The 14,874-nt window shown below is 40.4% G+C and overlaps 1 protein-coding gene across 1 annotated transcript in view; it reads left to right on the forward strand.

Moving 5' to 3' along the window:
- The window catches only part of DTD1 (D-tyrosyl-tRNA deacylase 1), a 28,509-nt gene extending 15,662 nt beyond the window's left edge, over positions 1–12,847 (forward strand). The window contains exons 5-6 of the mRNA XM_009281583.1: positions 10,135–10,311; positions 12,235–12,847. Coding sequence (XP_009279858.1) covers positions 10,135–10,290 — 156 coding nt within the window. The 3' untranslated portion in view covers positions 10,291–10,311; positions 12,235–12,847. The remainder of the gene's footprint in view (positions 1–10,134; positions 10,312–12,234) is intronic.
- Positions 12,848–14,874: the final 2,027 nt, after the last annotated feature.

A 14,874-nucleotide genomic window follows, 5' to 3' on the forward strand; every position in this document is an offset into this window, starting at 1 on the left:
TTGGAGAAAAGGAGGCTGAGGGGCGACCTCATTGCTCTCTACAGCTTCATGAGGAGGGGAAGTGGAGAGGGAGGTGCTGAGCTCTTCTCCCTGGTATCCAGTGATAGGATGTGGGGGAATGGTTCAAAGCTGGGTCAAGGAGGTTCAGACTTGACAGAAGGAAACATTTCTTTACTGAGAGGGTGGTCAAACGCTGGGACAGGCTTCCTAGGGGGGTGGTTGATGTCCCAAACCTGTCAGTGTTTAAGAGGCATTTGGACAATGCCCTTGGTAATATGCTTTTAAATCTTGGTCAGCCCTGAAGTGGTCAGGCAGTTGGACTAGATCATCGTTGTAGGTCCCTTTCAACTGGAACTAAACTGTTCTGTTCTATTGTATTGTATTCTATTCTATTCTATTCTATTCTATTCTCTTTCTAGTTATAGTTTGTTCCATGTACAGTGATCCTACCAAATTACCTGTCCAGTTGACCAGCAAGATAAAATCACTTTGCTGATCGGGTCTGTCCTTGAGTCGCCATCTGACCATCACTCTTCTGAATTAAAAATCAGACATTTGGGTTTTTCAGCCAGCCGTGTATGTTTGTACCTGCTCTTTTAAAGCCTGCTTATAGGTTCTGTGATAACTGCAGTGCAACTGGTGGCTGTAATTCGTGGGAATTATGCATCTCCTGGGAATTCTGCATATCTCAAAATATCATTCTAAAGGCATTTGGAGCCTAATGGGAAAAGAGCATGGGAAAGCCTAAAGAAGCATCCCTTGTTGCCTCAAATAGCTAAGGTATCTTGGTTTGGAGTTGGTTTCGTCTTACCTCCAAATTCTGTTTTGTATCCTTTTGTGATGTTTTAGCCCCTGAAAGAACTATATCTGGTCCTGGTCTTTCTTTCTGTACCCTCACAGCTTTAGCACAAAGAGTTCTCAGCCCAAATTGTGCATAATTAGCAGCAGCAGCTCTGTCTTTGGAGTGAGGAATGACTGTAGATGTAAGCACTCACATCCCTACTTGGAGGAATTGAGCTGCTGCCTGATTTGTCTGCAGAAAGCTGGATGGCAGAGAAACCGAGTGCTTTGATGTCCCCTTTGAACTGTTCATCAATCCCCAAGAGAGTTATGGCCCACTGTTTTCAGGTGCTATGTTTGTGGTATAGACTTGTTAAGGCTGAGGTTTAGTTGTGGTATTTGTGGCGGTATTGACCTTCTGCTTTTGCCACTCTAGCTCTTTGTGAAATAGGAAAAGACATGTTTCCTCCATGCCACCAAGCAATATTTACTGCACAAAGTCTCCATGCTCTTGCATGGCTCTGTCTCAGGTGCAGGTGACCATATCCCTTCTATAGCAGCATTTGTTGTAGCCTGCAGTTGAGGGCATTAGTGGCGGGATGGGTGGCAGCATTGTGTCCTGCTGCCTGTGGCTATGAGATGGTGCCCCGTGGTGTCTTGGTCTCTGGGGCAAAGCTGGTGACCAGTCTTTTTTGCTCAAGCAGTCTAGTGGGAATCATTGGTGTAAGGGTAGGTGGATCACTGAAGGATGGCACGGTGCAGTTTCTGACTGAAATGGAGAGCACTGAGAGAGCTTTTACCCCTCCTGTCCCGTGTGTGGGTGTAAAATAACCCAAGAGGAATCATCAGGGCATGCCGGATTTTGCAAGTTTCCATCTCTTTCTTGGGGAACCTTCGCTTGTTTAAGGGTTTTGCCCTCACAGTTGCCTGCTTTTCCCAACTGACAACACCTTCCTGGTGGCCATAACACAGGCTTGAAGACTGGGAAGGATGCTGGTTTTCAGACTTTGTCTGGCATGAATTCTTATGAGGAGCGGCTGAGGGAACTGAGGCTGGTTAGCCTGGAGAAGAGGAGGCTGAGGGGAGAACTCATCGCTCTCTACAACTACCTGAAAGGAGGTTGTAGCGAGGTGGGTGTTGGTCTTTTCTCCGAAGTAACAAGTGATAGGACGAGAGGAAATGGCCTCAAGTTGCGGCAGGGGGGGGTTAGATTGGATGTAAGGAAAAATTTCTTTACTGAAAGAGTGGTGAAACATTGGAACAGGCTGCCCAGGGAAGGGGTGGAGTCCCCATCCCTGGAGGCATTTAAAAGACGTGTAGATGAGGCGCTTAGGGACATGGTTTAGTGGGCATGGTGGTGTTGGGTTGACGGTTGGACTCGGTGATCTTTGAGGGCTTTTCCAACCTCAATGATTCTATGATTCTATGATTCTATGATTCTATGATTCTATGATTCTATGATTCTATGATTCTATGATTCTATGATTCTATGATTCTATGATTCTATGATTCTATGATTCTATGATTCTATGATTCTATGATTCTATGATTCTATGATTCTATGATTCTATGATTCTATGATTCTATGATTCTATGATTCTATGATTCTATGATTCTATGATTCTATGATTCTATGATTCTATGATTCTATGATTCTATGATTCTATGATTCTATGATTCTATGATTCTATGATTCTATGATTCTATGATTCTATGATTCTATGATTCTATGATTCTATGATTCTATGATTCTATGATTCTATGATTCTATGATTCCCTGTTTAATGTGAATGATTCTGCTTCAGTCTTGCCTGCTGATTGCCTTCCTTTCTTCCTTAAACCTCATTCTTCATCAGCAAAGATAAGGCTTCTTGTGCAGGGTGTGCTTAGAGCACTGTCATTTATCCTAAGGTAAGGTTACACCAAGTATCTTCTTACTGAGTCTGTGTCTGGACCCTATGAAAAGGAGGACAGACAGAGTCTTTCTGTGGGCTATCTGAGTGGGCTCCAGACAGTCCTTATATGAGAATAAGAGTAATGTAAATTTGCTTACCTTCCTTCTGCAATGTGTTGTCCACACACATTTCATGAGCCACCCTCAGTGCCAGCTCGTTGCAACTCCTGATGTGGGGGATTCTTGTTTGATACAGAAATGGATGAGCTCTTACAGTGACACAGACACCGATAAAGCAATCCAGCCATGTGCGCTTTGGATGCACAAAGAATTTAATCTATGCCACATTTCAAAGAACCCCATTTACTTGAAAATTGGCAGCTCTTTTAGCTGTTACTGGGTATCTTTTCCAGCTCATACTGGGACCTTAACACACATTGTCGGAGGCACTCCTGTTTCTGACACTCTTAAGCATCCTTTCCTGATATTATTTGACATGTGCACCATCATCTCTCACCCATCATACAAGACGTGGGATGAGGAAGAACCAATTTAAATTTGTCATTCTCTTCTCTTTTCCCTGCCCGTTGCATTTTTTTTTTTGCTGTCATACAGTCTGTTGATTTGCTTGTAGCATGGGAACCTAGGGCTTAGAGATGGTGTGTTTTTTATCTTTTTGCTTTCTGCTTTAGCGAGAAGAGATAAATAAACCATCTTGCAGTGTTTAATGTGCTGTTAACAGAAAGAGATTAGACAAATAATTGCTGATGAATAGCTTTTTTATGTCATTGATGTGACAGTGAAATACCTCTTTTTTTGAGTGATTGTCTGTGGTTGTAATTGGTAATCTGATCTTTATAATTCCTTAGCAATGTAATTAGTAAAAATGCATTTGGATTAATTAATCCAAATGTATTTTTATATTCCTTGTACTAGAGAGGTATAAATAAATCACAGTATTAATAAAAAAAATTAATAAAAAAAAATGTCCTCCTCATACAACAAATATATATATGTGTGTATATATATATAAAAAAAATGTGTGTGTGTGTATATATATATATTAAAAAAAAAAAAAGAGAATATCCCAGCTGTTTCTGAAACCTTAGCAGGGGAAGCTACGACAGTTCAATTTGTTGTGAACTGTTCAGTTCCATTGTCATCTGATTTAATAGTAAGCAAATGAATTGAACGTATGAAGTAAATCAGAAGATTCTTACACCATTCTTACACGCAGTAGTTAGTGATTGCTGGGCCTTTTCTGAGGACTTGTGATTATTTTGGAATTTGGACACGTGAATGGAATAATTGAAAAAGAAAAAATAGCTGGCATTTAATTGAGCTCGTAAAGCACCTTTTTGGTAAGTCTGATGTACAAAAAATTCTGCTTGAGAGGCAAAATAAAGCCACGGATTAGAAACTGGATAAGAAATGTGAAAACAAAAAGGTATAAAATGGGAGAAGGCCAATATATGCATGCAGTGATTCTGTTCTGAGTTCAATTATAGTGACTACATTTCCTACAGTCTTTGAGAGTGAGGGTAGATCAAGTATTGCTCTTCACTCTTGGCTATGATGCAGAACACAAGGATTTTTCCTAATGTTCTAGTACAAATCATAAGCATTGTAGTTTCCAGTCTTAACCAGTGAAGCAATTTTAGATAATTCCTTTTGACCCTACATGCATCCATTTGGATAATTACAGAGGTCAGCGCTAAGAGTGTAAGCGCTAAGAGTGTAGCAAATTTCTGTGTTGTCTTGATGAAGTTTGTTGTGATTGTTGCGCAAATTTCTGTGCTGTCTTGATGAAGTTTGTTGTGATTGTTGCTCAGATTAGGTTAGCTATGCCCAGAATGCTTTGCATGTTTATATTCTGTTTGGGAAGGTTAGGGCGATGTACTTTGTATTTTTTCGTAGGAATTTGTAGCTAGTAGAAGTAGCCAGACAGAAATGGAGGAGGAAGAGGTTTTAGAGGGTGCCTGGGGAGGTGACATAGTGACAACTCAAAAAAAGCCCCTTGGATGTTGAAAACATTACGGATAATTATGGAATTCAGATTGGAAATATTCTGTGCATTTTTATTTCTTTTGCTAGGGGAAGTGGCATAGCAGTTTCAGTGTTTAATGCGTATATTCTAATTAGATGCTGAACTGATCTCTGTGGGCCCATTTGTTCCATTACTGTGCAGAACGAAATAAACTACATTATATTTTAAACCATATTTGGAACTGGACACTGTAGTGGGAGGGGTAAGAAGAATGAAAGCATTGGAGCAGATCTTTGTTACTGAACCTACCTGTGTCTGTACTGTAAAGCAGCACGCACACGCTTCGTCCATACGAGGAGTAAATAATAATGTAATGCCCCTTGGAAATGTCAGTGTTTTGAATGAGAGAGGAACTTCTCAAGACTGACATTTAAGTAACTTACATTTTTAAATGGCAGGAGGATCTTGATTATAGAAAATCCATTAAACGAATTCCACATAAATATTCTATTATTTATGCCTTAAAAAACTTCTCATAACTGTGTAGCCAGAAGTGATTTCTTTCCTGAATGTGGAGAAACCCCAAATCTAGTATTTTAACTTTTCTATCACTTTTCAATTAGAACATTTTAATATAATGTAGCTGAAGGTGCTTTCAGTTCTCTGAGTATGGCGTTGCTTCAGCTTGCATTTTCATTTTGGGGAGGGATGGGGATTGTCTTGGAATTGTGTGATCAGTAGCACGGTCCTGACGCAGCTGGTATCAAATATTTTATGATATTAAACTATGGTAAATGACTGTACAGTGAGGGCATCCATCTGCAGCGAATGGATTTTTCCTATTATCTTTGAATTTGTTTTTTGTCACCTAGTTTTTCTTCCTTCCCATGTGAACATATGCACCATTATGAGAAATAAACTACAGTCCTCTCCTTGGCACCATCAGCTGACATTTTTTCTTGATGCTGTGTTGCCAGCTTTGATGTTTCTCTTCTTCCAGTTGCACTGTTTTTGAGCTTACTTTGAAGAAACAAATCCAAAACCTCTGAGTTCATTTTCTTATACTGAAAGTTTTGGTGAGGAAAATGAACCAAAGGGAGCTCAACTGGTTATCTATATCACTGGTGATAAAGAGTGATTGAGGAAAACGAGTGGGGAAGCCATGCAGCTGATAAACTGCTTGGCTAGGGAATTTTTCCAAGACCCTGGACAGCAAGTTAGACCAGGCTAACTGATGAAGGGCTGGTAGCGCTTTTCTTGCCTCAGGCTTTGGCCCTGTATCATGTAACTTCATTGTGTGCTCCTCATGTTTCTTCTAGGAACAAAATGAAGTATATAATTCCTTGCATGAGCTGCTCATTGGCCAAAAGGATTGTGTCCAATTCTCAAAGAGAAAAAAAAAGCTCCTAATAACACTTTGATCGTAAGTCTAAGGTATAGATATGTGAACAGGAAAAGGAAAAAGTCAGATGATCTGCCATCTCCTTAACAGATTGTGAAGACTACCCTTCTTCTGTCACGACCTTTCTATTGATTTATTTTTGCAGTAGACCTCTGATAATAATTTTATCTCAGTGTTATCATTTGCTTAGTGGCATTAGTATTAAACTGCTAGATTTGTAATGCTGTACAGCAGTTTGAAGGATTGGTCTCTTCCTGTCCTTAAAGTTGTTGTGATTTATTTATTTATTTATTTATTTTTAAAAGATTTGAAATTGTAGCAGCTGGGCACACCACTATGGAAATTAAAACATACATCTGCAGATCTTGTTGTGGTTTGACGTTCCAGAAACATGAACATTGCCACTGATTTTCCGGCAGACAGCTAACAAAATAATTCTCTTGTTGGTGTCATTCACTTCTTCCTGCTGTTATTCATGGCTGTTGCAAAAGGAAAAGCTGTCTCTAGAGCATCAGTCAACCTCTGTGTACACACTGATCACAGAGAAAAAGGAAAACAAAGGATATGTTTCTGTATTCAAGAAGGTAGAACTTCAAGGCAGGCTGACACTAAGACATTTCTGAATGTGGGAAATTAACTTCAGCAAAACAAACAACCTGGAGAATCATTAGCATTTTCAAGCGGGGGACTTGGTGTGCCAGTTTGTTTGCGTATTTTTGCTACAGCAAATTGATTGCAAAAGTTATGTGATGTAGTATTACAGCTGACATAATGGCAGACATTTCTACCTTGGTGAAACCTTCTTTCACAGTGCAGTCTAGCTTTCCACTGTAATTATTTAATTTTTAGAATTTCATGTCTGTGGTGTACTATTAAATTGCATCAGGCTAGAATTTGTCAAAGAAGCTGTCAACCCAAATCTAAATTTTGACCTTTTTCAAAACTATTACTCTATATGTTGGTCAATCTGTTGGGGATGAAGCAGTGTCCACATAGTTTGAGATTATTAGTTCATCGGTAGCGTCTCAGCAGTGTAAAATATCGGTGTAACAGTGGGAGAAAATAAAAGTTGCCTTCTGTGGACTGAGGACTCTTGCATTTTTGTGCATGGTCATGAGGGAGATGGTCTTAAACACTTGAGATGTTTCAAGATTTTTCTGACTTCTTTCATGCTTCGGAAATTCAGCAGTTGGGTCAGACCAGCTATTGATCCTGAAAGCACAGATTTTAATTGCTGGCAAGGGACCATAAAGGACTTCTTCTGAACAGCCGATCGGTTTGTGGGCTTTGGTTCTGGCCAAAGTTGTAACACAAAGTGATTCCAGGGTACTGTGGCTTGAGATACAAGGATTGACATGTACAGGTTTACATTATGTTCCATGTGAGTTTTCAGCTGGGTGGATACTGCTGTCAGATCATGCCAACCTGGGAGTTGTTCTAAATATTCCAAGCTTATTCCTGCTCCTGTTTTTTCTCCATCTATTCAAGATGTTGCCCTGTGCGAAAGAGATGTAGCTGAGTAGTCATGAGTAGAGCTTTGGGTCTGCTGCAGAGCCAGGTGTGAAGATGGATCTGGATTTATCTCTGCATATCTGCTGTTTTGTTTGCCCTCTGCACTACATTGTTCTCAAACTAATTAGTTACAGAACTAGGTAACTTATGAGGTCCTTTGTGATAAGTATACGTCATAACTTTGGAGACCACCTGTTGCATACTGTTTACTCTAGGATATGAATGCTGCTCCTATTTCTACAGGGAATATGGTCCCCTTGTACATCAGACTATATGTACACATATATATGTATTTATAGAACTATATATAACTATATATACTTCAGAAGTCTTAGTGAGCATGCTATTTTCTCCCAAGACCATGTTGGAAAATGGCCAGTGTAGACGTGTTTAAAATGGCAATATGACATTTCTGCCTCTACATATAAATTATATATGAACAAATATACATTATGGATGTGGATTCTGTATTGCATAAAACAAGGGTCACAGTGTGAATACACTACTGTTTTTCATGTTTTGAAAGTCCGGGGTTAGCTTTATTGGGTCAGCTCACAGCCTTCTCAAAGATAAAGGTAACTTTTTTTAACTGTGTGTCATGTGTCTTAGTCTTTTTCTTCTTTCAGGTAATAAGAAACACTAGTTAGAGAGGAGGGCATATAATGTAATTCAGTAGTCACATTAGTTGCAGAAACAAGGAAGTTTCATGGAGTTACAAGTTACAGCACTACAAGGTAACAAATTTTTTTCGGCATCATTATTGTCGAAAAAGGGTCACTGCTAGGAGCCTTGATGCTGCAGTAAAAGAAAGGGGTACAGATTGCAACAGCTGTTTATAGGTTCGTTGCAGCAGGTTTGACTGTGGTTTGGCTTGGTGTTGGGGGGTACTTTGCAATTACTGACTGCTAGGTTGAGGGCCAGTGAGGAATGATGAATATGCACTACCTGCTCACGTAGTTATTTAAATGTGTACAAATTTTTATTTTGAAACCTAGGAACTGTGCGTTCAGGTCTCTGCAGCCTGCAGCTAATGTAGTGTGCCTTCCCTCTTCTGGTACATTGTTGTACCATGAAGATCATTGAAACCCCAATTCTGATTTCAGCAGCTGGATGACCCCAATACCATTTGCAAAAATAAAACCCAACTGCATAGAGACCATGGGAATACCATTAATTAAGGTTGAGTACCTTTAATACTAAGGGCTCACAGACTTTTGTTTCCCTTCCTGCAGAGGCACTCACTTTCTTCATTGCCTTTAACATTCATGTGCTGTGTATATAGGCTTGTTGGCAGAAGAGTAGTGTGCATGTTGTCAGACATGAGTTAAAATATTGCCTGTATCATGCCCAACATGTTTGTTACATCTATGCACGTGACTTGAGGACTGGACAACGCCAGACGAACAGATACATCATACTCTGTCATTTCACATAGTAAAAATAAACTATTTTTAGTTTTGAAATAGCCAGCTAAGAATATTCTGTGTTAGGCTAGAAGTCCATGTGTGCAGGTATTCAAGGAGGGTGTGTATACGTGGGATAAGGTACAAGGGGATGCTGTGCATCCTCCTAAGGCTCTGCAGTCTGCACTCTTAGCTCTTAACTGACTGGGAGCTCAGATTTACATCTTTGTATGCATCTTCCATGAGCCTGTCTAATTCATAATCAACACACATAATCTAGTTTATTTTATTCTATGAAGATTTCACCTCAGAAGAGATTTTCTGGCCATGAAATTATGATTTATGACTAGTGGGCTTTATCTTGGGGAAATTGTGGAAGCAGCAGAGAAAATCAGTAGATTACAGAAATTATCCAAACGGATAAACTGCACAAAGTGTAGTGATTTAAGTATGTAGTGTCCCCAAAACTTACTGCAACCTGTGTCTCTGAAAAATGGGAGAGAGATGTGGAAGTGACAGCTATGTGCAACTTAGTTTGACTCGTAATAGCATTGAAAGCATTTCTACTGACAGGTGGCAAGGCAGCGTTAGCCAAGGGTTTTGTCCAAGGTGATTTGAAATGGTTATCTATATCCTAGGTGATGCTAAGGCTCATATATCTCTTTCCCTGGATAAAGAATAAAATAAATCTATTCTTGTGTGCTGGATGGACGAACTTGGGATACATCTGTTGTCAGCAACTTTGAAACTACAAAACTGCCACTTAGGACCCAAACCAGAACAGGAGTTTGGTGGAATCCAGCTCCCCCTTTTGGTCCTTGTGTTTTATTCTTTTCCGCGTTTGCGGATTGTGTTGGACAGAGAAGGAACGCTGGAAAGCAGAGGATAGTCCTTTGAATATGTGCACTTCTCTTTTATACTCAGGGGGTGATCATGTTAGCCTATGATGATAATTCGCTGTCTTCTCCAAATTTCTGAAAATCTAAGGCTTGGGGTTTTTTTTTTCCTTTTCTGTTATGTTGTTACATGTATTGGTGTTGTGAATCTGAGTTGCAAGTTTTATACAAATGCTCACACTTATGATTTTTTAGAAATAGTCTTCTGAAATTATTTTATTCCATGAAGTGTTTTCTCGCTCTCCTTACTTTGTGAATAGCTGACAAAACTTGAAAAACAGCAACAAAGGAAAGAGAAGACCAGAACCAAGGTGCCCTCTGAGTCAAGTAGAGAAAGAAATGCCCCCCGTAACAAGGATGACCCCAGCGCAAGCAGTGGAGCAGAAGGAGATGTGTCTTCAGAAAGAGAGCCTTAGCTCATCCAAAGCAGGCCTCAGGTTTGGCTTTTCCACTCCTCTGTAAAGCTGTGTCCTCCTGCTTGGCAGTTTTTAACCCTGGGTGCTTTACTGAAGCAGCACATGCAGAGAGTTGCATTAGAAGTGCTGAAAGGTGAAATTCTGGTAATCGTGCTGGTGGGTAACCTCCGCTTCTATCTGCAGTCAGCACACCAGAATGTAGAAGTAGGTGAAAACCTCTTCCCAGCTGTGTGCTCGGCTGGAGGTGTGTATCTGTGAGTCTGGCCCAGCACGACTGTTTCCAGGTTGACTCAGGAAATCTAAAATTTTGGTCTTAGAACACAGCAGTCACTTAACTCAGAATCCTGCTTTGTATTCTTCAGAGCAGAGACACATGGTTGTGTTTCTCACTCTGTCTTTACCGAGCAGGCAAGTCACTCTGGAACAGCCCCCACCATTTGTAATACCCAAATAACACATAGTCCCCAGCAATGGAAGTGGAAGACATTTTAGAAGTTGGAGACAGGCCAGAACTGCAACTTCTTATCATGGTTCCTACCCCTCCCTCCTCAGTTTGTTCTTTCCCAGGATGACTTGATAACAGGCTATTTCACATGCCTTCACCATCTAACAAGAACATTAGGCCAGGCATTGAGAGCCAGACTTGCTTGAATGCAGTATGAGAACTGGGATTTTCTCTCCCTTCGGGCACTTGACCTGCAGGATGTGCCTGGACATGAGTGAACGGAATTAGACTGAATATAGACCTGAATCCTTTGTCATGGATTATCTACATATGTAGATATGTATTTATCATACTCTTCCAGTCAGTTTTAAGTCTTCAGGACACAGCTTTCATTGCCTTTCTTCCCCCTACCCCCCCAAAAAACTACATTGCTGATTTTGAACTTTCAAACATGTCTAAGCTCTCAAGAAAGTATTATTTCCCTCATCTTCACATTGAAGCCCTGAGCTGGCTATGCAGTTACATTATTAACAGCTTTGCAAAGTTAGGGTCTAACCTTTCTCTCATTTTCCTATCCCTAGAGTTCAGTCTGGCTTGATTACTTCCCTCATCTTCACATTGAAGCCCTGAGCTGGCTATGCAGTTACATTATTAACAGCTTTGCAAAGTTAGGGTCTAACCTTTCTCTCATTTTCCTATCCCTAGAGTTCAGTCTGGCTTGTGATTTATACAATTCAATATCACGCATTGCTCAGAAAGTTGCTTTTTTTAAAAAAAAAATCCATTAATTTCTCTGGTGGTCAGACATTGAGGATGATTTCTGTTTTATAGAAGTTTGTATTATCTATGTGGTACTAATATAAATGAATTTGCATAAGGCTTTGAATAGATTTCTGGAAATATGATAGTTTGTTTTGGATTCACCTGGAAAAGGAATCAAAGAAACTTTCAAGTCCACAGGCTTTTTAGGCTGGCCTCATGGAGGGAAGCTTCAAGACTGAGGTGAAATGGTTCTGTTCATTAATTGGGTTGCAGTCAAAAGTGGATTGTCATATCATACAACAGCTGGAATCACATGAGTTCTGCTTGGTGCACCTTCCTGTTTTAATACTGGAGATGAGCAGGCACATTGGGAAGAGGAACGTGTTCTTAGAAAATAAAGTGAGGGTGTACTATTTCTCAGCAACTGTTGGCCTTGCTGCTATGCTACAGGAATGCAAGGTTTCCCCCACTGTGTCCGGGCTGCGTGTTGAAATAAGAACATTTTAGAGAGCAGGCATCTGCAGGCCTTCTAGAGTGGTTTGGTCAGTCTGTCCTTTCCAATAGCATTTGAAATTCTAGGGAGCTGAACATTTCTAAAATGTGATATACTGATAACTTAGCATTAATTTGCATGCTGTGACAATAAGTAAAGATACTTTTCTCTATGGTTTTTGAAGGAATCATACTCTGTTTCTACTCTACTTATAGTAATGTTCCTGTTTGTCTGCCTTCCGCAGTTTCTCGTACAAAAGCTCCACTGGATTCTTGAAGAGAGACCCAACAGATATTCACCTCAGCACCACTCTTCAATGACTTCGGAAAAGAATGGAAAATGGGAAAACAGAACTAAGACATTAGAAACCTATATCATTCTGTATTGAAACAACCAAAGCAATGCTATCAGATTCAGTTGTTAATGTGTAGTATCAGTAGTAAAAAGGATTTGTAACATTTTTGTGTATGTGTTTTCACATGACTGCTGAATAAAGGGTGACTGTAGGCAGATTGTAGCAGAACATTCAGTACATAAGCTCCATTTCAAAGATAAATCAGGGTTTTTCCTTAAACTTACACTTGAATTCTGAAAATTATCCAAGCAGGCTTGTGTTTTAATTCTCACTCTATGGTGTGATGTGCTACCTGTTTCCATGGCAGCGTGTAGATCTGTGTATATTTTGGTATATTGTTCAGCTGCTACGTAACACCAAGTTAGGCAGTCCAGTCTTTCTGCATGGATTAAGTTATTAGAAGGAGAGATCAGCCGCTAGTCATTTATCATGTGGAACACATCTGTCTTGTAAACTTTTTTAAAAACAGAAAAGACTTTATTAAACAAATGATGCTAGCTGAGTGCCTGTTGGTGTTTGTGTATTGCATTCCCTAAGATACAGCGATGTCTTTAACAACGTGAGTGACACAGAGCAAAAGTTACAAGCTAAGAAACACCTAGTAATGTAACTCATCCACCTCTCCTTTGGAAGTTTGGAAGTCAGGTTGCTGACCTGTAATCTTTGCTCTTTCCAACACATCTAAGTCCTTTAGTTATTTTATGGTGGCCATCAAAATGCCGCAGCAGCTGGTCCACATACTGCATCATGCGCCTGCTGACATTTCTGTCAGATTCATCAGAGGCAGAACAGCATTTGGAAGCTGCCGGCAAACAACAGGAGCTGAGAAGCAGCTGCAAAACTGCTCTCCTGTGGGTGCTAAAGCCAAGGAAGTTTCAGGGGAAATGAAAGACTGCAGAGCGTTACGCCTTTGACTTCTTTCAGAGGTGGTGGTGGTACCTTTTATACAGGATATTCTCCAGGCCTGCCTTGGCCTTATGGTCTTCACTAGCCATCTGCCGTGGCCGCCATCAGAGCCAGGATGCTTACTGCATAACTGTCTTTACCGGACTATAGGGCTAACTCACCGATGATAGTTGTTCTTAATCCAAATGCATATCATATTTACAATACTGCAGACACTGCAACCACGGTGGTGTTTGTTTTTTTTTTTTAACTTTTGTCTTGTAGCTTTTTGCTTCTAACTGCTTGTTTAGTAAAGCATCGGTCAAACCAAGACAGGAGAGTTTTAGAACTGCACCCTGACATGGCTTTTTAAAATACATGAAGCTTAAGTAAAGATTTGGCAACCACACATCTAGAATTTATCAAGAATAGTGAATAGCCAGGATAGGTTAAAATGTTACACTTAGTCTTGCCTTTAAGAACTTACATCATTTTTCATCTGGCCATTACATGGAGTTTAGCTTGCCTGAAGTCACAGCCTTGTCACAAGCAGTGCTTTTTCACCTCCAGGTACACGTGTTGTGTCTTGTCCCTTCAGACTCTCCCTCACCTGGGACTGGAGCCTGATGGGCGGTTGTCAGATTAGTGCTTAACTGGCTGCAAAGGGCAAATTCCTCTCAGGTGTTGATATGTTGTTGACCAACCAACCTTCAGACCTATCTCATCTAGCTTAAGTGTCCTGCTTGCTCCAGCATGTTTGAAAGCTTGTCTCCTGCTTTGCAACTTGTTCTTAAGAAGATAATGCTGTGAAGAAAGTCCCACAGTCTCTTTGCATCCTAAAAGGCAAGCTGGTAGAAGCCAAACTAAAAAAGAATAATAAAGGTTGGAAAGAAAAAGTATTACAAATACATCACAGGGGAGGCATGAGGTGGTGTTCTAGCTATGTTTAAGCAGAAATAAAGGGCAAAGAAGTGGTGGCTGCTGATCAAAGATGGGGTGACCTGACGCTTGGCTCCCTGCTCAACCACGCGTTCTCTGAGTGACCGGACTACGTGGTCTTTCTGAGTCTCTCTAAGCAGTAGCGTTTTCCTGCCTCACGTGGGAGATGTGAGGATAAGCTCACCATAAGCTGGGATGTGGTCATGGCCTGCGGTGATGGAGGCCTGGGAACTGGAAATACCCAGGAAGGCTGTATGCTTTGGACAGATGCTTCCTGTTGTCCTGTGCCCAGCGTATTTTCATGCGTGATTTGTATCAGGAGTCAAGAAAAACCCAACTAGCCACGCCCACTTTGTTAAAAGTGCTGTTTACTTTAACAGAAGTTATTGCCCTTTCTACTGGCAGCAAAACTTTTCCAAGTGCATTAAATGGCTTAGAAACTCGGTATCTGTCCCATGGCTTTTCCTGCTTGTAGCGGGCTGTAAGCAAAAACCAGGAGACTTGAATTCCTGTATCTGTTCCTCTGCCTGGTATTTCTTAGGCTTGGTTGGTTTCTAGTGCCTTGGTGAGCTTTTGTTGTCTGTTTGTGAAATAGGTGAGGTTTTTAGTTGGAAGAAATGTTAACTTATTTTTTCCTAAATGCTGAAAATGACCTTTTTTAACAATAAGGCTTGTTTCATATGTTTATAAATTGTTAATATTTTA

The sequence above is a fragment of the Aptenodytes forsteri genome, unplaced genomic scaffold, assembly GCF_000699145.1.
Source record: "Aptenodytes forsteri isolate BGI_AS27 unplaced genomic scaffold, ASM69914v1 Scaffold283, whole genome shotgun sequence".
NCBI lineage: Eukaryota > Metazoa > Chordata > Aves > Sphenisciformes > Spheniscidae > Aptenodytes > Aptenodytes forsteri.